General features: G+C 47.1%; 1 protein-coding gene across 2 annotated transcripts in view; it reads left to right on the top strand.

Moving 5' to 3' along the window:
- LOC117056530 (repulsive guidance molecule A-like) overlaps nucleotides 1-20605 on the top strand; it is a 30483-nt gene extending 9878 nt beyond the window's left edge. For both annotated transcript variants that reach the window (XM_033166987.1, XM_033166986.1), the window contains 2 exons: nucleotides 18163-18674; nucleotides 19864-20605. In XM_033166987.1, coding sequence (XP_033022878.1) covers nucleotides 18183-18674; nucleotides 19864-20574 — 1203 coding nt within the window. In that variant the 5' untranslated portion in view covers nucleotides 18163-18182 and the 3' untranslated portion in view covers nucleotides 20575-20605. The remainder of the gene's footprint in view (nucleotides 1-18162; nucleotides 18675-19863) is intronic.

Consider the following 20605-nt stretch of genomic DNA (forward strand, 5'->3'; position numbering starts at 1 on the left):
TTATTTTTGCAAATGTTGACTTCTAGACTTTTAAGAGCCAGGGGGATGATGAGAAGGATATTTTCAGGTGATTTTGGTTGGGAAAGTTATTGAACCAAATGTTTACATGTGCGTGTCTGGAATATATCTGTGTACCTAAATTTGGGTTTGATGGTGTTGCTCAGCTGTGTTATACCTGTGATGTAGAATAAACCAGATCCAAGACAGGGGTCCCAGATAGGCAAGGAATGAACCTCTTGACACATTTATTTTTCTTTCTTTCTTTCTGGGACATGTTGGCAGATGCATTTATCCTGCTCAAACCTGCCACTTGTTGCTAAGTTGGAAGCCTTTGCTGAATGCAAATATCTACTCAATATTTCAAAGCAAGGGGGGAAAGAGAGGGGGCTGCTTGCTGTGAGGGGGATACACTGGCAGGTTTTTTTTTAATTGCCTCTTTATTATTATTGACATGTAGCCTGCCTTATTTGCTGTTTGCAAATTTGCTTGTTTTCTCTAGTAGCCAGAGTTAAGCTTTTCTCTGCTAACATTTGGGTCTACCTCCTTCACTCCCCTCCTCTCCATCGTCCCCCCCCCCTCGTTTAATCCCATGGTTTGTTTTTACGGTGTCAGAAAAAGGAGCGGGTTTTCAGAATCACAGCTGAAAACGCCATCTGTTTCCAATGAATCCCCCCATTGGCTTTTCCACCGTGTTTCTGCCGGATTCTTGCTTGCAAATTCCTTCAAGCTATGAGGGCTTGTTTTTGTTGGGGGAGGGGAAAGTAACTTCACACAGGGAGAGTTGTTCCCTTCCAAAAACTCTCCAGTTTCTTTACCTCCAAGGTTCCCCCCCTTTAGTTGAGGCAAGTGGGGGGGGCAGAGAGCAGAAGGAATTATTAATTGCTCCAGGGCTTGGAGCTGCTGATATAACTGCCATTTGTGCGTATATTGATTTATTGCAAAACTCTTCTTTGCAAAGTGTGAAATGATTGGATGGGGGGGGGAGAAATATCCTTTAAAACACACACACAAGCAACACCCTGACTATTTTGTGTTTGTCTTGTAGCAAAAAATCTCTCCTCTCTCTTCCCCCCCCCCACTTCAAATCCATTCCAAGCCTTCACACATTGAAGCAATTCCGATGAAATGCTTTGGAAAAACTCGAGAGAGCTCAATTCCGCAGCCTTGGAATTGCCTTTCCAAGTGTGTGCACAAGCCAACCCTCCCCTTCATGCAGATTTGCTGGGAAGGTGCTATCTGATCTGAGATATTATTGAATTCTTTTCCTGAGAAACGTGCTGGAGCCGGAGATCACCTTGCAAGAAGGAACTTGATCTTCGATCTGGGATGTGCAGCAGATTGTGTGCGATTCGTTATTATTCACCCCTGCGGCAATTAAGCTGTATTAATCACGATTGGCTCTGGGGCCTCCCTTTGTCAGTACTCTGTGTTGGTTGGGAGTTGGGGTGGGAATGACAAATAGGGGGGTTGCGTTACCCTACAAGGATGGTGTAGGATTGAGTTGCCTTGCTCCTAGTGACTGACACATACTCAAAGCTTCTTAATAGTTCTGAGATAATACACTGCAAAATTGCATTGCATTTCGGTGGTGGCTGGCTTCAAAAGAGAATTAGCCAAATTCACGGAGGAAAAGGCTTCTAGCCATCATGGCTATGTTCTAACCATGGAATCGTAAGTGAGGAGCATTGCTGTTGCACGCTGTGTCCTGCTTGCAGTCTTCCCTATGGGGTGTCTGGCTGGCCACTGTAAGAACAGGACGCTGGACTAGATGGGCTGCCCGCCTGATCCAGCAGCCAGACTCTCCTTATATTCCTAGCTGACAGAGTCTTGGGCTTGGCAGTGGCTGGTCTGGGTTCAAATCCTGATCAGTTAGAAGTTCAGGCTCCATTCCCAGCTTGTGCATGGCTGTTTAGTGGGGGAAGTTTTATGCAGGCCTTTTGGTAGAAACCGCCTCTGCTGTGCCTCCCTTCTCAGAAGATATAAAAGGAGAAAGGAAAGTGGGGAGTGTTGTTGGCCCAGTTCTGTCACATCTCTAAAAGAATGAGAGTGGAGTTCTGCCCCTGCTCTGCTCCTGCTTTGACAGCACATCAGAAAGAAGAAAGCTTTTAAACACACACGCACAGAGAGAAAGATTTTCTCGGTGACCCTAAAATCATTTCTCAAAGGAGTCTGTTGGGCACAACAAAGAATTGTAAAGCACTTTTGTGAAGCGTTCATGCCATATATTAAAAAAGCTATGATAACCCTTCATGGCTCCTAACACACCTCCAAGAATTATGGGAGTTGTAGTTTGCTAAGGGTGCTGAGAGTTGTTAGAAAGTCGCTATTCCTCTCATAGAGCTACAATTCCTAGAGCAGTTTTAACAGTCGGTCCCTTTTCACAGGGAAATGGTAGTTCTGTGAGGGGGAATAGGGACTCCTGGCACTCTTAAGCTACAGCTCCCAGAATTCTTTGGGGGAAGCCACGGTTGTATAAAGTAGCACCACCATGTGTATAATGTATGCTGTGAATGTGGGCATACTTCCCTTTAAAATTTTGTAAATTACTGCAAAAAGGGGAAACTTTTACATAAAAGATATAACAAGAAAACAAAGTGCCAAAATCATATGTAATATAAGATCCTGCAGAAGACAAAACAAGTACAATGTTTTCTGTGCAAGTTGGCACTTCCTTAAACTAAGGAGTTCGCATACAGACTTGCCAAATTGGGGGGGGGGGATGAAGGAACGAAGAGTTAACATCATTATTTCCTTTCGTTCCCAATTAGTAGTAGTCCAACAGAAATGTACCTGAACATATTTTCACAAAATCCACCCCTTGGAATAAGCAAGAGAGGCCATATGGCTACAGACTTCTTCATTGGTAGATGAAATTAAAAGTCATGTCCTATGACCAAAAAAACACACCAGTCTCTTACAGCATATGCTCTAGCTACTTTCAGCTTTTGGGTAGAAGTTTTATGGAAGAGCACTTTGCCAGACTTTTGAATACTGGTAATCGTAAGTTACCTGAATCAAATGTCTTCCAGGGTTTTGCCACAGTTCCTCCTGCTGATGTTAACAGGTGTGAAATGGGTTCTTTATTCTTTAGGTTCCTGTCCACATCTATATGTATGGTGTGAATGTGGCCATACTGAGCCCTTCTGCTACCAAGGACTCTCCTGATGATTTGACTGTGCTGGGCTGAGGATGATGGGAGGTCAGCAAGTTGGGGAAGGCTGGTCCATAGAGTGTGAGCGGTGGCCTTGATGGATCCGCAATCCGACTTGGCCAGTGCATGACGCACAGCCCTTATTTGTTGATTGGTTTTTTGTTAATTTATTTGAACATTTACAAATCATGCTTCCCTGTACAATGCCACCAGGCAGTTATGCAGATAACGGTATTTCATTAAAAATGTCAGACGCTTCTACAAATGACTCACAGATTGCATGGGGGTTATATTCCGGGTACTGTGCATAAAAGCTGAAATCACGTATAGCCAGAACAACACCAGAACGGCTATCTCTCCCCGCCCTGGTGCAACCATCCCTAGCTTTCCAGTGCAAAGTGAAGAGCTTTTAAGCTGTCCGCTGTGTGTGTGTTTAATTTGTGTGATTTCAGCCGGCCACCCACCAAATGCATAAACCTGAAATTGTGCTTGTTAAATGCATGTAAGTTGCGAGTTACCTGTCTTTAGAAGATGTCTAAAAGTGAACAGGGGTGGCTCCTTTCAAACTTGTATTGGTCAGGAGTTCCACAGGGCAGTACTTGCCACACTATAAACTGCGGGCAAACTACTGGGCCCAGTTCAAGATGTTAGCGGTGTCATAGAAAGCCCTACATAGTTTGGGATCCAAGTACCTAAAAGAGCACCTTCTTCAATATCAACGCTGTGATTGGCAGGTCATGTTGGTGGTGCCACCACTAGGGGCTGTTAAGTTGGCGCTGACCTGTGGCAGGGCCTTTTTGGTGGTGGTTCCCTCGTTGCGGAATGCCCTCCCTTCTGAGTTGCACCTGTCTCCATCATTAGTAACTTTCAGAAGGAATTTGAAAACATTCCTGTTTACCCAGGTGACTGAAGAATACCGTTCTTGGCAACCCTAAGATTGGATGAAATAATGTTTTTAACTGGCTCTAGAATGTTTCAAATCGTAACCGCTCTTAGATGTTTTTAGTGGTCATTGTTTTTGGAAGGTTTAAGCTGTTTTTGAAGGGGGCTTGTTTATAAATCATGTATCCGTTTGCCGTCCAGGGCTCCTTTGGGAGAAAGGGCAAGATGTAAATCCAAGGAATAAGAAATAAAGATTTTACCACTGGAAGTGCCCTGTCAGAAGACCTCAGTGATGGAGGTGAAGGATAAAAAACCAGGCAATCATTAGGGCACCTTGAGCCTGTTCTGTTTAGAGCTTTGTGAATTTACAAAAGAATATTGAGCCTGGCCTGGCAGGAAAACTGCAACCCATGGAATGCAAACCTTTTCTCAGTGATGTGATCCTGGGGAGGTCTTTATCCTTGAGTATGAGGGGTGTGTGTATGTGCATAACTATGTCACTGAGACTGGAATTACTGGCCTGGAGGACGGACAGGTTGTGGAGGAGAGGTGGCAGGAACCGGGAGAGCATCTGTTGCTTTGGATGAGCTGCGTGGGCAGGGTTTTGGGAGGGGAGACGTAGGAGCCAAAAGCCACAGGAGGGTGCTGCAAAATTGGGGTTGTGGTACATGAAGGCGAGAGGCTGGAAGCGGGACCGAGGCCCTGGCGCAGCTCGCTTGGCTCGGAGGAGCTGGATTTGCTTTCACTCGTCAGCTTAATGAGCCCCGAGCCTCTGCTCCTTTCACTGGGACTCAGATTTGCTCGTAAAATAGTTTTAAAGGCTCTGCAACCTGCAATTGTCAAATATCGTAATTAAGAATGGAAATCCCGTAACAGTGCCATTTATTTTTTAAAAAAAGATAATAAAAAAAGAACAACCCAGCCTAGAGTAAATGTTAGCACTGCTTTGCATCCATTTCGAACAGAAAAGGACAGATGAGAACTATAGATGGTCCTTGACATCTTCAGGTAGGACTGGAAGAGACCCCCTGCATGAATCCTTGGCATGCCGCTGCCAGTCAGTGTAGACAGTACTGAGCTAGATGGACCAATGATCTGTCTTGGTAGAAGCCAGCTTCCTATGATCGCATCCAGGAAGGTGCTGTCTGTTTAACCAGGGCTTCCACAGGGCATGTTGGTGTCATTGCAGTGGAATTGAATTTCAAGGCAGATGTGTTTTCTTGGGTGACATCACAGGGTTGTTAGCACAGAAAATGCTAGTTGGCTATTCTTATAGAGCAGGGGACAAGCGACCTTTATGTCCCCGAGGGCCACATGCAGCAGTGGTTGGGAAGTCAGGGGCCGCTTGCTAGAGGGCTACATAACTACACAGGCTCATTCGCATGTATACATCCACATATACACACACAGATTGCGATGGGGAGGAAGTTGCGTGTGGGACTGACTCTCTCCTCGCAACCACAAGCATGGGAGCTATATGATGTAGGGAGTCAAACAATTGGTCCTTCGAGCTCAGCAGCTCTTGAGGGTTTCAAACTAGGTTGTCTCCCAGCCCTCCCTGGGGATTAAACCTGGGACCTTCTACTGAGCTATGGCCCTTCCGTACTGCCAGGCAGTAAAATTTGATGGGGGTAATTTGGCAGTGGGGAGTGAACCTCAGGATTGCATAGGTGGAATATGCCAAAGGACCTCCCTACCTGTTCCATCTCCTAGTGTTTCTAGCCTTTTTGAAAGCTTGCAAGCCAGAGCAGGTAGCCGAGGGCTAGTGCCTCTCGAGTAACTGAGCTTCCATTTAACAATCGCTGCTAGTAATAGGGTAATAGCGATAAGGGCTGCCATGCTGAATGAGATCAAAGGAAAACGGACAGCTTTATATTCCTGCCTTGCAGAGGGGTTGGACTAGATGATCGTCAGGGTCCCTTCCAACTCTACAATTCTATGATCCTATTATACAGTACCTTGGGCCCACTGTGGTTTCCAACAAAAAAGCCTGGCATATGACGGTGACAAAGTTATGCATAAAGACAGCCATAATAGCCTCCCTTGTCCCTTGTTAACCACTAGTTCACACACTTATTTTATGTGTTTACTTACAGGTGAAACTTGAAAAATTAGAATATCGTGGAAAAGTCCATTTATGTAAGCAATTGTTTTCATTAGCTACTGGAGTTTAATATATGAGATAGACTCATGACATGCAAAGCGAGATATGTCGAGCCTTTGCTTGTTATAATTGTGATGATTATGGCGTGCAGCTGATGAAAACCCCAAAGTTGAAATTGTTAATAGGGAGGTTCTCATCAGCTGTACCCATAATCATCACAGTTATAACAAATAAAGGCTTGACATATCTCACTTTGCATGTCATGAGTCTATCTCATATATTAGTTTCACCTTTTAAGTTGAATTACGGTACTGAAAGAAATGAACCTTTCCCCCAATATTCTAATTTTTCGAGTTTCACCTGTATATAATTTATACCCCAACCTTCAAGTTACAGTTATGCTCCCAGAGCACCTAACAGAGCAGTAAGAAATAATAATAATAATAATAATTTATTGTTATTTAACAACAACAACAAACAAACAAATAACATACCATGATGATGGTGATTTATTCAGTTTGTTACCCACCCTTTGCCGTAAGGTCCCAATGTGGGTTACAGCAATTTAAGATGCAATACTGATGCAGTCTAAAACAAAGGTCTAAAACAAGTTGTGGTTCACAATTAGTTTTTTATTCATGTGGTCTGTGGTGTATGTGTCTGTAAAAAACACAATTAAAAAGCGTACAGTATCTAACACAGCACATAACAGTTGCTACAACAGGCAGGCAAATTATTAAGTGGTCCACCAAAGACCCTCAGTGATTTTCGAGTGGTCCGTCGTTTGAGAGCCACTGAGCTCAAACCAACCACAATCCCAAGAACAGGGTTCATCGAAACTAACACTGTAATACAGTGATGCTGATACAGTTGGATGCATTCAGACTTAACACAGCCAACGAAGAAAACTAAACTAAGCTAAAGCAACAACAGCCCATTCAAATGGATGGCAAAATCAAATTGCTCTGAAGAGTTAAAAAATAATTAAATGCTTACGTTGGCTGTTCTTATAAGCCTGGGAAAACGGAAGTGTTTTTTGCCTGGCTCCTCAGTTAGGTGTGGAGGAGCTTACATTTCTCAGCCCAAGGGCTGTATTGTCCTCTGGGGCAATCTTGGGGGTGGGTGGGTGTCACGTGCCGGCGGTGGGTGGAGTCACAAACATGAATCTTACCTTTGTACAGTAGGGCTATTTTCCACACACCCCTCATCCGGGCAAGTGAGGGGCATTGTCAGAGTTCAAGGGTGTATTCCAGTTCCTCACCACTGACCTAAAGTGATAGCAAGGAAGTCTCCTTGGGGAGAGCACTTCTAAGGCATGGGAGCCACCACCAAAAAGGTCCTGCTTCCGTCCCAGAGAAATGGCCCCTTCTGGGCAGTGTGCTCTCTGATGCGGTATACGGGTGCAAGGATATACCGGTAGTGTAAGAAACCCAGGGCTGCCAGCAAAACGGGGGTCCTGGATCAAGGTCCTCCACCCCAACAGGGGGGGAAGTATAAAAATAAATTCAGGGTGGAGAAAAGGAAGGACTTCATTACACTACAGTACTTATGGAAGTCACTTCCAGGAGTTTTGATGATGGCCACTGGCTGAGATGGCTTTGGTAGGGGATTCTCAAATGCAGGGAGAAGACTTGACCTATCAGTGACTTAGTCAAACCTCCAGTTTCAGGTGCAGTATACCTCTGGAAACCACATGGAAGAGGATCTTTGTCTTCATCTGTTTTTAGGCTTCATAGAAGCACCCGTGCCCTCTTCGGGGCATGCTGCTTGTGTGTGTTTATAACCCACATTTTCATAAAGGCACAGCAAGGTGGTAAACAACATGCAGAATTATAATAAAATCAGTAAAACATCAGTAAAACACCCGTGAACACTGGTTAGATGAAAAGGAAAGGAAGAAAGCACAGTGAAGGCCTGTCTAAACAATACAGTTTTCAGAAAACATCTAAAAGAAGGCAGGGGAAAGCTGCTGAGGGTCTGCACAGGGCAGTGCTTGCCACAATAAAAACTCACTCCCAAGGTCAACCAAACCTCAGGGGCCTCATGGGGATCTCTAGAAGTTATCATAGATATCCTACAATCATAGAGTTTGAAGTGACCCTGAGAATCAAGTCCAATGCCCTGCAATGCAGGAATATGCAGTTGTCCCATAAGGGGATCAAACCTGCAACCTAGGAGTTACCAAGCACCACACTCTATCCAAGTGAGCTATCCGTTGGAGAGTCTCAGTGATCAAGGTGGAGCTTAAGGGATCAGATGGTCTTTAAGGTGCTTTGGGCCCAAGTTGTTCAGGCCTTTGTGAATGAACCCAAGGACCAGCCTGGTAGCAAATACGCAAGCAATGCAGCAGAGGAGTGATGTGACTGCCAGTAACCTGCTCCTGTGAGCAGCCTGGCCCCTGCCTTCTGCTCTAGCTGCAGCTTCCGGGCCAGATACAAGGTCATCCCCAGATAATGTGGGTTACAGCCATCAAGTCTTGAGGTTACCAGTGCATGGAGCACTGTGGTCTGGCTTGTTGCAGTCCAGTGTGTTAAGCCAGCCTGGAAGGGGTGGCTGGATGGAGAAGCTCCCTTGCTCTGCCTCAGCAACCCCGGTTGCCATTCTCATTGTTCTCCACCAACTGGAGAGCGGGAGTCTGAAGGATGGAGCCTTCTCTGCCAGGGGAACGAGAACCTCCGCAGGTACAGGAGGCAAGCAGGCAGCGCTAGTGCCGAGGGCCTTCTGGCGGTTCCCTCACTAAGAGAAGCCAAGTTACAGGGAACCAGGCAGAGGGCCTTCTCGGTAGTGGCACCCGCCCTGTGGAATGCCCTCCCACCAGATGTCAAAGAGAAAAACAACTACCAGACTTTTAGAAGGCATCTGAAGGCAGCCCTGTTTAGGGAAGCTTTTAATGTTTAATAGATTATTGTATTTTAATATTCTGTTGGAAGCTGCCCAGAGTGGCTGGGGAAACCCAGCCAGATAGACAGGGTATACTGGTAAATAATAAATAGTTATTGTTGTTATTGTTGTTGTTCCCAAAACTATGGGCTTACTTTGCACACCAACGAAATGCCTCAGGAGTGAGGATGGCCCTGGATGGCTGGGTAGATAGGTTTGCATTCAACTGCCAAATCAAAACCCAAATCAACAAAAAAACTGAAACGCAGCTATCCTTGGAAATTTCTGCTTCTCTAAATGTTGCAATGCCACTTTCAAGCGAAAAAGGGGGGGGGATGCGAAAAAGCACATGTTATGGGAAGGTGTGCACTGGAGAATATGCACGTTTGTGAAAATAACATGCATTATATTAGAGAATCGTAGAGTCTTAAAATCATAGAATCGTAGAGTTGGAAGGGATCACATCTAGTCCGACTCCCTGCAATGCAGGAATCTTGCCCAACGAATGCACTATAAAATGCATGATATTAGGGGAGGAAAAATGTGTGCATTGGGAATGCAGAGGGAAACATATGCCTTTTCATTTAAAAAAATAGTTACAAATTGATGAAGAAGAGGTGAATGGGAAAAATGAGAACGCAAGAGAAACCAACATGGACAGATTTTCCCCTCCCTACTAAGAAGGGCTTTGTGTGAGAACAGGACGCTGGGCGATGCTGGATGATCTGATCTGATGTAGTAACAGCTGCCTGGCTTGCTGTCCTCCTACTCATGGTTCCCTGTCAGTGGTAGCCGCAGATAAGAACACGAGACAAGCCTTGCAGGATTAGGCCGATGACCCATCTAGCTCAGCATCCTGTTCTCCTGGTGGCTGACCTGATGCCTGTGGTTAAACCAACGGGCAACCGCCCTCTGCCCTCTGCCCACCTGGGATTCCCAGCAACCAGCATTCGGAGGCGATTATGCCTCCAACAGTGGAGGTAGAACGTAGCCATCTTGACTAATATGGGGTGTCAGGAGAGGAGGAGAAGGGGAGGGCTATGAGAGGAACAGGGGGACAGAGGGGGAACCCAGGCATGGTCCTACCCGCAAGCTTTGGATGTGCACTTGAAAGGAAAACCATCTTTAAATCAAAGTTGTAAATCGCCAGTTGCTGTGGCTATTTAAGAATCAGCTTTGAAGGGGTCCAGTTCTCCTTTCTCAGTCACAGCATCTGGGCAGGTGTGATGATCGGGTAAAAACTGTGGCCTAGTAACTTGCGTAGGTTATGGGCGAGGATATGTGGCTGATTAATGCTGCTGACAAATCCTCTAACGCACAAAGCCCTCCTTAAAACTGCACTTTTCCCCACACCAGCCTCCCTGCTTCCAGATGAGCTCCTGTTTAGACAGCTAGATCTTGCAATAATACTTCAGCACTTCTGAAAGATGTTTCTAAAGGAGCAGGGACAGGAAGGGAGTTTTGCAGAGCGAGGACATCAGCAGAAACCATTTCCCGCAAACGATTTGCCTCTTGATTTTGCTGAGAAGCCCAAGTTGTTGGGCTCTGCCAGACACTCATTTTTTTATTCCTCTTTTTTTAATCTCGGCTGTTGATCCTCTATACCCCACCCTTCACTGGAATCAACACCTCCACCTGAGAATGCTGCAATGTTTTGGCAGGGATCTGTTGTATGCATTTGTTTTTGTTGAGAGTTATGTGCCTGGAGCCCTTTTCCTGTATTCCTTTGGGATTGCATGTGTGCAAGGCAGAGCAAATGTGTGTGTGTGTGTGTGTGTGCATTGAGTTGAGCTGAACAATTCAAAAGCATGAGTTCCCACAATGAAGCATCTTCCTGCCAATAATTTCATGTTGGTGGCAAGCTGAAGCCTCTTGAAGTCCCTGGAGCTGGAGTGAAATATGCAGGTGTTACTTATATGCAAAATCTCTGCCATAATGCAAGATTTGGGGTGCAGGGCTTGCTTACTGCAAAAATCCAATAGAATCTGCACTGTGTGTCTACACATGGGGGCACCCAGAGGGTTTTTTTTTAAAAAAATTGTTTTATTTTAACTTGCATCCCACCTGATTTTCAGAAGAAACTCAAGGCATCTTAACAAATCCAGACATCATAACAATATTAAAATATATATTGCAGTCCCTGCTTCCAAACCCTGTCATAACATCAAAGAATCAACTTTAAGAAACAAAGCCAAAACTACAGTAGCATTTCCAAAAAGGGCAATCAGGATTAAAACATAGAAACAGAAAATGAAAAACCCTTGCCTTTACCAGTTGCCTAAAATACTGTATTGGTGGGTCCTCCTGATATACCTGGGTTGGCACTGGGTGGGCACCGCTGTGAGAAAAAGGGGGCCTTACTGTGAAAGGTTTTGCCGTCACAGCAGCTATTTCCCCAGGTTTTGCCAACCTGGTGCCCTCTAGATGTTTTGGACTAGAGCTCCGATCAGCCCCAGGCAGCACACCAATCTTTGGCAGGCCTGGGGCATTTCCATGTGACCTTTTTATCTGCTCTGATTTGTTTTCGGGGAGAATAGATAACAATGGCTATTTAGCAAGCACACATCCTGATTTGTTTGCACAGAGGTTTGATGACATTGCATCAATGAAGGTGTCGCCCCACACTTTCCGGTAACTTTCCTTATCGCAAAAAAAATCCAGTCTTTGGAGGGATGCAAATTCATTGTGCAAGACCTTCCATTCAGCTGTAATTGTGCAACCTGAAGTTGCTGGTATGTGATTGAATCTTGCCTGAAAATTGGGACTGTCTTGAAGTGCCCCTTGTTGCTTTCTAGTTGCTAAGGGAAGATTTTGTATGGGAGGGAGGGACCATCTTTTAAAATGTTTTACTATATCAACCATGGGCATGTGGGTGCCGTTCAGGTCTGTAATGTAAAAAAGGGAAAGATCACTTTTCAAGCCCAGGTTTATGATTTCACTTCCTATAAACACTCTTTTCCCAAAGGCTTTGAAGTTTACCGTTTGCAGTTTTTTTTGGGGGGGGAGGGGTATTCCTCCTTGCCTATGAGGGTGCCTGGCTTTGATTGTTGGCTCTCTGTTTATGCCAGGGTTTCTCAAACTTGGATCTCCAGACTTTGGACTGCAGCTTCAAACTTTGGACTGCAACTCCCATCATCCCTAGCAAGCAGGACCAGTGGTCAGGGATGATAGGAATTGTAGTCCAAAAACAGAGTGAGGAAAAGCCAGGCCTCCTCAATCAAAGACCAGGAACATAGGAAGCTGCCTTACACCGAGTTGGGCCAGTGGTCCATCTAGCTCAGTGTTGTCTACACTGACTGGCAGCAGCTCTTTAGGGTTTCAGGCAAGGGACATTCCCAGCCCTAGACAGAGATGCTAGGGATAAACTTCTGCATGCAGTGCAAATGCTCTGGCACTGGAACATAGCAAACTGCCTTACACTGAGCCAGGCCATTGGTCTAACTCACTCAGTATTGACTGCACTGGCCAGCAGTAGCTTTCCAGGGGTTTGCTAAGAAGTCTCTCCTAGGCTTACCATGATGGACCAATGCCCTGATTCAGCGTAAAGCAACTTCCTGTGTAGGTTCAGGATTTGTTCACCCTTTAAAGCACATTCCCTACCACCTTAAAGAATTCCAGACACTGCAGTTTACCCCTCGCGGAGTTACAAGTCTCAGCAACCCTTTATAAACTGCAGTGCCCAGAATTCTTTGAGGCAAAGAATGTGCATGCACTGACTGGATTCACTGCTGAGGGTCTCTATCTTATGGCAGAAAAGTCTGTTCATTGGCTTAAAGACAATCCTCCAGCTCCAGAGACAGTACCGGTACCTCTGCAAGCCAAGATTCTTGGGATAAAGTTGAAGGGAGTCCTATTTTCCTCCTGGTCTTCCCAGATGCATCATCCTAGCCTAAGTTGGAAATGAGATGCTGTGTTCTAGAGGAACCATGTTCTGGGCCTTAGGAGCCAACTCCTAGGGGCCGTGGGGGCTTCTCCCCCCACAATAAAGTATTTGAGGGGTCTGGGCCTTTGGGGGGTAAAGCCAGACTGTTCGAAGTTTACAGCGCCTTCTGTAGCTGTGGAGACCGATGCAGGAGAGGCATGTTTTGTTGCAGCAGGGGCAGACGAAGGCGTCCGGTTGTGCTGCTACAGATGCACCACAGCATTTTTTTTCTCTCTGCGGTCCACCCAACCGTCATCCCTTCTCTGGTCACTGCTATGGATGCACAACTTGACCGTCTCTCTCGTCTGCAACCACAGGGCGAGGTTGATGTTGCCAACCTTTCTGTCACATTTGCAGACTGTGGGTCTGTTAACGGGCCTGGTCCCCAAAGCCAGCTCCCCGTAGAGCACATCCTTCTGGAACATCTCTTTAGTTTTTAAAGGAAATTTTTAAAAATCTAACTTGGGTTAAAGTGGAGAATTGAGCCCCTGGAGGAGGGATATTCAGCTCCTCAGAGCTCTGGTGAGGCACTGCAGGCCTAGGCCTCTCTGTATCCAGGCCTTGGGACTCTCCTCAGACCATATTCCTTACTAGCCCTCTGCCCACTTTTGCTTCTGGTCCATGATGCTCAGTTGTCCACATGGGAATGTGCCACTCAGGCTCGGAAAACCAGCCCAGCGGGAAGGCTGCAAATGTGAAGAACATCGTGGAATCCCAGCCGCAAAATCTTCCAGGTGCCCCCCCTCCCCTGCCTCTGAAAAATATTCTTTCCTCTCTGCACCCTGCAACCTCTGCTCCATTACACAATAAAAATGGCCATGTAAGGAATGTTGGCTCTGTTTTCACCCCCTCCTCTCCTTTCACGCCTCTCCCTCTGCTCTTGTAATCCGACCCGATTCCTTTGCGCGTGGTGGTAAATTTATTGGCCTGTAATTGGAGTCCTCCGTTCCTTTTTCACCCAAAAGATTTCGCAGATTTCATTGTCTCTCTTCCTTCAGCCAAGCCCTTAGCTAGGGTCTCTGGGGGTCTTCCCACCCTTCCCCCAGTCCCTTTCCCCCATTCAAATCAGTTTTATGGGACCCTTTCCCCCTGCTCCTTGATTTTTTTTGTCATGCAAACAAGCCTGTGATAATCGCCCTATTCTTTGGCAAAGGTCTTCAGCTCAATGATTAGCAGTTCAAAGGCTCAGAAGCTTAATGGCCTGTCAGGGCCGGCCCACAAACCCCTTTCATTCTTGTTCTGGTCATTGGCAGGACCCGGCCTCCCTCCTGTGGGTCCCTTTCAGCCCTGCCATGCCTATGGAGGAGCACTGTTGAAAGCAGGCATCAATCACGCCTCCACCAGGGCAGGAGGGCTGGACAAGGGAGGCTCCGGGCAACAGTGGCTAAAGTGTATCTGAAGAAGTTTGCATGCACACGAAAGCTCATACCAAGAGCAAACTTAGTTGGTCTCTAAGGTGCTACTGGAAGGATTTTTTTTATTTTTTATTTTGTTTTGGCTATGGCAGACCAACACGGCTACCTACCTGTAAAGTGCATAGAGAAGATGTCGTCTCCCTCTCTCATAATACACAGCAGTTGGAACAGCTCAGTCGGTAGAGCATGAGGCTCTTAACCGCAGGGATGTGAGTTTGAGCCCCATCTTGGGAAAAAGGTTCCTGCATTGCAGGGGGTTGGACTAGATGACTCTTGGGCTCCCTTCCAATTCTATGAATTCTTTAGGGGAAGCCACGGCTGCTTAAAAATGGTAGTGCTTTAAATGTATGGTGTGGAAGGCCTGATATTATCTGCCTTTTGTATGCCTTGCATCCTGTTCTCATAGCTTCTGGGATGACCTGGGTGCAACAGCCCCTCTCCCCACTTGTGATTCTCAGCAACTGGTATTCACACCCCCAAACTTGGAAAAAATATGTGCCAGTCTTGGAGATGATGTATGTATTTTGGACTAACTAATGCATTATGGCAGATACTGTCATAGACAAAAGTTCACTTCACTGGCAGATTAGCACATGGGTTTATCTTGCGCAGGGCAAGCAGAGGGAAATGAAATGCAAGAGAAATTTGCAGACTACCATGCTAAAGCATAGAGCTGCCTTCCCCAACCTGCTGCACACCAGATGTTTTGAACTACGACTCCCCCAAGCGTCAGGCAGCATAGTTCCCTCGGCAGAGCATAAGACCCTTAAATGTCAGGGTCATGGGTTCAAGCCCCACGGGTGAAAGATTCTTGCATTGCAGAGGGCTGGAGTAGTAGATGATCCTTATGGTCCTCTCCAACTTTACAATTATATGAAACTCTCTGTGGGGCACCAGATTGGGGAAGCCTATCTTTGATGCATGTAATGGTTACGTGGCCATTTGAAAAGCAAACACAAACATCCTGGGATTAAAGCCTGCAGCAACGTCCTGCATTTATTTATTCTCTGTGCCCATGTGGACTCAAATCCTACACACAGCCAGATATTACTGGATTTGCTTTTGCGCAGACTGTGGCACTGGGCAGCCTCTCATTTCGCTCCCCCGCCGCCGCCCCCCACTGCACCCCCCAGGTCCCGTGGTTCAGTTTTTCCTTCTCTCTGAGCACTTTGAGCCAGCGAGGCCTGCTCCTGTGCTAAGTCATCCGCGGCCGAAACGCAGATGTATTGTGAGTCGATGGAAAATGGATTATGTGAAATTGAACAAACAGGGTTTTCTTGGCTTCGGATCAAATCCGTTTGTCCAGAGCTGCGCCAAAGCTGCTGGCTGTACGGAGCATGTTGCCCTGAGGGTGGGTGGGGAGGAGATGGAGTTATGACAAGCAGGCATTGCCTCTGTCCAGATTCCAGAATGAGGACTGGGGGGGGGGGGGAGCAGTGGGAAGACAAGAAAGACAGGATCCCCACAATCTAGGCTGCACCGATTCACTAGCCATGATGGCTAGGATCTGCCTCCACAGCCAGAGACAGTAAATGCTTCTGAATACCAGTTGCTGGAAGCCACAGGCAGGGAGAGTGCTCTGGTCCTGCGTGTGTGGTTCCCATAGGCATCTGGTTGGCCACAGTGAGAACAGGATGCTACACTAGATAGGCCATTGGCCTGATCCAGCAGGGTTCTTGACTCAGAGCAATTGGGGGCAGCTGCAGTGGCCAGTGTTAGAAACTCAGATATTTAAGCCTGGCGCCAAATAGCTCCTTCAACCAAGGTTACAGTCGCCCAAACTGAATGTCTAGTTGCCATTTTGGGGCAAGGCTGCCTGAAAGTCTTGTTTTTCAAACGATGGACTGACTATGATTGATTCTGTTCAGATGACAGCATTGAGCTAGGTTAAGAACGTTGAGAACGTAAAAGAAGAAAAGTCACTTGATCCAGGGACAGTCCACATCTATATAGGCCTATTCCTACCTCTTTCTTAATGGTGACATGGGCCATTCATAAAATGTAATAATTTTTCACAACTGTGAGCAGGGCAGGTGGGTAAGTGAAGACATGTGACAACAATTCCCTATAACATTGTTCACTGATCCTGCTCAGAAAAAGTATTTGGGTTCCTGAAATTCATTCTGATTGCGCAGATAAAATACAACTGATAGAATTCTACAGGGTGTGGTATTCATGAATCCCAGGCACTCACCGCTAGATGGTGGAGATGTCAGTTGTGGAGACTCCCAAGGGTCGGCCTGGGAGGAGGTAGTTATGTCACAAGGCTGAGGTTCCTCACTCCTACAGTAATCCTTACAACAATCCTTGGACTGTAAGCTGGTTGGGGCAGGGACCTCCCCTCTTATACTATGTATGTCCTATACAGGTCCTTAAATTCTGCTGCAAGGATGATTGAGATAATGTGAGCTGTGTGCTTTGTACACCTACAATCCTGCCCAGCTGGGGATTTCAGAGCAGAGAATTCTGGATTTGCACCTCAGGCTCTCGGCTAAGATAAATATCGCCACCTCTCACACCACTATCCAGCCTGGATTTCCCTTGTGGTATTGTGGGAAGTCAGCATAGTTGCTGTAATAGATTTCTCCTCTGCTGTTTTGTGCTACTCGTTCCACATGTCTCCCTCCCTCTGCACACATACAACACACACACAGAGCAAACTGAGGGATCTTGGCTCCTCTGCACCAGCAGGCCAAAGGGGTTGAGTCATGCTGGTGTTTTGCAATCTGAAGGCATTGGCACTGAGCAGAGGTGGTGAAGGCGGCCCTTTATGAACCAATTAGGGTGGCCAACCAGCTGCAACAGAGCTTGAGTGGCCCAGCGATGCTCAGCTCTCAGTAAAAGTCTTTATCTCCTTCAAGCAGGAGGGAGGAGATGAGTTAGGAGGGGCTGCTTCCGGCTCTCAGATCAGGTGCATTAATTGGGGGGCGGGGGCGGGTTTGATGATACAGACCCATCCAATATTCTAGAGAGCCACTGCTGATCAGTGGAGCCACAGAACTTAACTAGCTGGACCAATGACCTGATTCAGTATGTTAGACAGCTCCTGATGCTCCAGGGAGAAGGTTCTCTTGAGGAGGAAAGAGCACACAGGGCTCACTCCTGGAATTTATACCAGGCTTGGCCAATCAGGCAACTTCATGCTGGCTGTCAGTCACAGGAGAAGATGCCGCTATTCCCTTCTGCAGCTGAAGGGGGTGCTTCTAAGATGACCTGCTTATTGAGTCTTCATCCTGGTTCGTAGGGAGGTTAGATGACACTGGCTGTTCAGTGAGCACACATCCTGATCTGCTTGTGGAGAGGTTAGACAACTTTGCATCAAAGCAAGGGTCACCCCGCACTTTTCCAATGCGTTGTCCTGTTGCCTTTTCTCATTCCACACTTTTCGGAGCCTTCCCCTAGTTGACACGAATGCTTCAATTCACTTTTAAAAGCACAAACCTAAAGTTCTAGTCTGCGTTTGAATCTGTCCTGCAAAATAGTGACAGTCTGGGAGGTTGGGGGAAAGTATGGCTTTTGCATTTGTTTTTTCCCCCCTTCTCTCTCAAATACACACACGTCTTATCGAAAGTTTATGTATGACACCTGGCTTTGGAAATTTAGCCTTATATGGAGACGTGTATGTGAAACAACACATCAAGCTGTTTCCCCCAGAACTTCAAAACTACATAAAACCTTTAGGAAAACATCTCCCCCTACCGGATTTGAACAGTTTCTTCCCTCTCTTCCTCCCCCCCCCCCACATAATACTTCTCAAAATCTCTCCGTGTTTTAAAGATGTCTGCTTTGTTTCCTTTCCCCCCAACAGTGACGTCTCAGTGCAAAATCATGAAGTGCAATTCTGAGTTCCTGGCGGCCACGTCGGGGCCCCACCACGTGGGGGCGGAGGACACCCCCGAGTTCTGCACGGCCCTCCGGGCCTATGCTCACTGCACTCACCGCACGGCCCGCACCTGCCGAGGAGACCTGGCTTACCACTCCGCCGTCCACGGCATCGACGACTTGATGGCCCAGCACAACTGCTCCAAAGACGGCCCCACTTCCCAACCGCGGGTCCGCCCTCTGCCCCGAGGCGACAGCCAGGAGCGCTCAGACAGCCCGGAAATCTGCCATTATGAGAAGAGCTTCCACAAACACTCCCCTCCTCCCAACTATACGCACTGTGGGCTGTTTGGAGACCCCCACCTGAGGACTTTCTCTGACAGTTTCCAGACTTGCATAGTCCAAGGGGCATGGCCGCTCATAAACAACAACTACCTGAATGTGCAGGTCACCAACACACCTGTCTTACCCGGTTCCACAGCAACAGCTACTAGCAAGGTAAAGGCATGGCCTGTTATTTCAATATGACGATGCCTCATGGCGGCTTTGCTGAGAATTCCCACTTCTGTGCCTCACGTAGCTGAATAAAGTGGGCACATCTCTAGGTCCACGTTCACTATGTGTTTGAAATTTCCCCAGGTGTCAGGTGCTTTTTGCAACTGGCATGGGTCCAATTGCGACCTCATGGAGGTCTCTGGATGCCAGGTTGCCAGCTGTCATCTCCGTCTGGTTGGCCTCTCCAGCTCTTTTAAGCAGAAGAGCTTATTTCTTGCATTGATATCCCACCTTTTTCTACATGGAGTAGATGGTTTACCCCCTCCCCAGTTAATCCCTACAACAGCCCTATGAGGTAGGTTAAGAGGCTGTGACTGACCCAAGGTCACCCAGTGAGCTTCCTTACTGAGTGGGGATTTGAACCCTGATCTCCCAGGGTCCTAGTCAGACACTCTAACCACTACACCACACTGGCTTCCTAGAGTACTTCTGCTATGCGGCAGCTATATAAATTAAGTAGGTAAAAAAATACGGGGAAAGCAAAATGCCACTTAGAGAAGGATCCCAAATATTTCCCTTGAATTTGATTTATTCTGGATTGTTGTATTCAATGTTTTAATATATTGTAAACCACTTGGAGATTTTTTTTCTTTAAAACATAAAGCAGTTTAGAAATGAAATGAATAATAATAGTAATTTTTTAAAAAAATCCACGGGCGCGGGGGGGGGGGAATGGTGCTTAGGCATTCCATTGTGCCACTTCAACCTAGATTTAAGGTGCCATTTGGCAATTAGCTTATGTATCTGACTTTCTAACGCTGGTCACACCATGTATTTAAAGCACTAGGGTATCACTTCATCCCTGCAAGGGATTCTGGGAGCTGTGGCTTGTTAAGGCTGCTGAGAGCTGTTCTCTCCCCTCCCCCACCAAGCTACAGTTCCTAGAGTGGATTAACAATCAATCTCCTTTCCCCAGGAAGTTCTGGGACTACAAGTCCTGTCATCCCCAGCCATTGGCCATGCTGGCTGGGACTGGGAGGCAAGTTAGCCACCCGTCCACTGAAGGGAGAAGGCGAGGCATCACAGGTGTATGAGTGGCTATGGTTGGATCAATGAACTTTTACCAATCTCAGTAACTCTCCCTTTTCATACCATCTCTCTCCCCAACCCTCTACCTTTCTTCCCTATTTAGCTCACCATAATTTTCAAGAGCTTCCAAGAATGCGTAGAGCAGAAAGTCTACCAGGCCGAAACGGATGAACTCCCAGCAGCCTTTGCCGATGGCTCCAAGAACGGTGGCGACAAGCATGGCGCCAACAGCCTGAAGATCACCGAGAAGGTGTCCGGCCAACACATCGAGATCCAGGCCAAGTACATTGGCACCACCATTGTGGTGAGGCAAGTCGGCCGCTACCTCACCTTTGCTGTGAGGATGCCCGAAGAGGTGGTGAAAGCGGTTGAAGACGGAGACAACCAGGGCCTCTACCTCTGTCTCTGGGGTTGCCCGCTCAACCAGCAGATAGACTTCCAGGCCTTCCGTTCGACCGCGCAGACCACAGAGAACCGGGCTCGCCAGAAAGGTGCCAGCTCTCCGTCTCCGCCAGAGCATTTCACCTATGAGACAGCCACAGCAAAGTGCCGGGAGAAGCTTCCGGTGGAGGACTTATACTTCCAGTCCTGTGTCTTCGACCTCTTGACGACGGGCGACGTCAACTTTACTCTTGCTGCTTACTATGCCTTTGAAGACGTCAAAATGCTGCACTCCAACAAAGACAAATTGCACCTCTACGAACGGACACGAGACTTGGAGACAGGCAATACGGCCCCCTTGGAGCCTCCCACACTTCTCCTTTTTCTGGGGGTGTTGGCATGCTTGAGCCAGTGGACAGCTGTTTTCCTATAGGCTGTCATCTGTGGCAGACCTCCTGAGTCGG

This window comes from Lacerta agilis, chromosome 13, assembly GCF_009819535.1.
Source record: "Lacerta agilis isolate rLacAgi1 chromosome 13, rLacAgi1.pri, whole genome shotgun sequence".
Taxonomy (NCBI): domain Eukaryota; kingdom Metazoa; phylum Chordata; class Lepidosauria; order Squamata; family Lacertidae; genus Lacerta; species Lacerta agilis.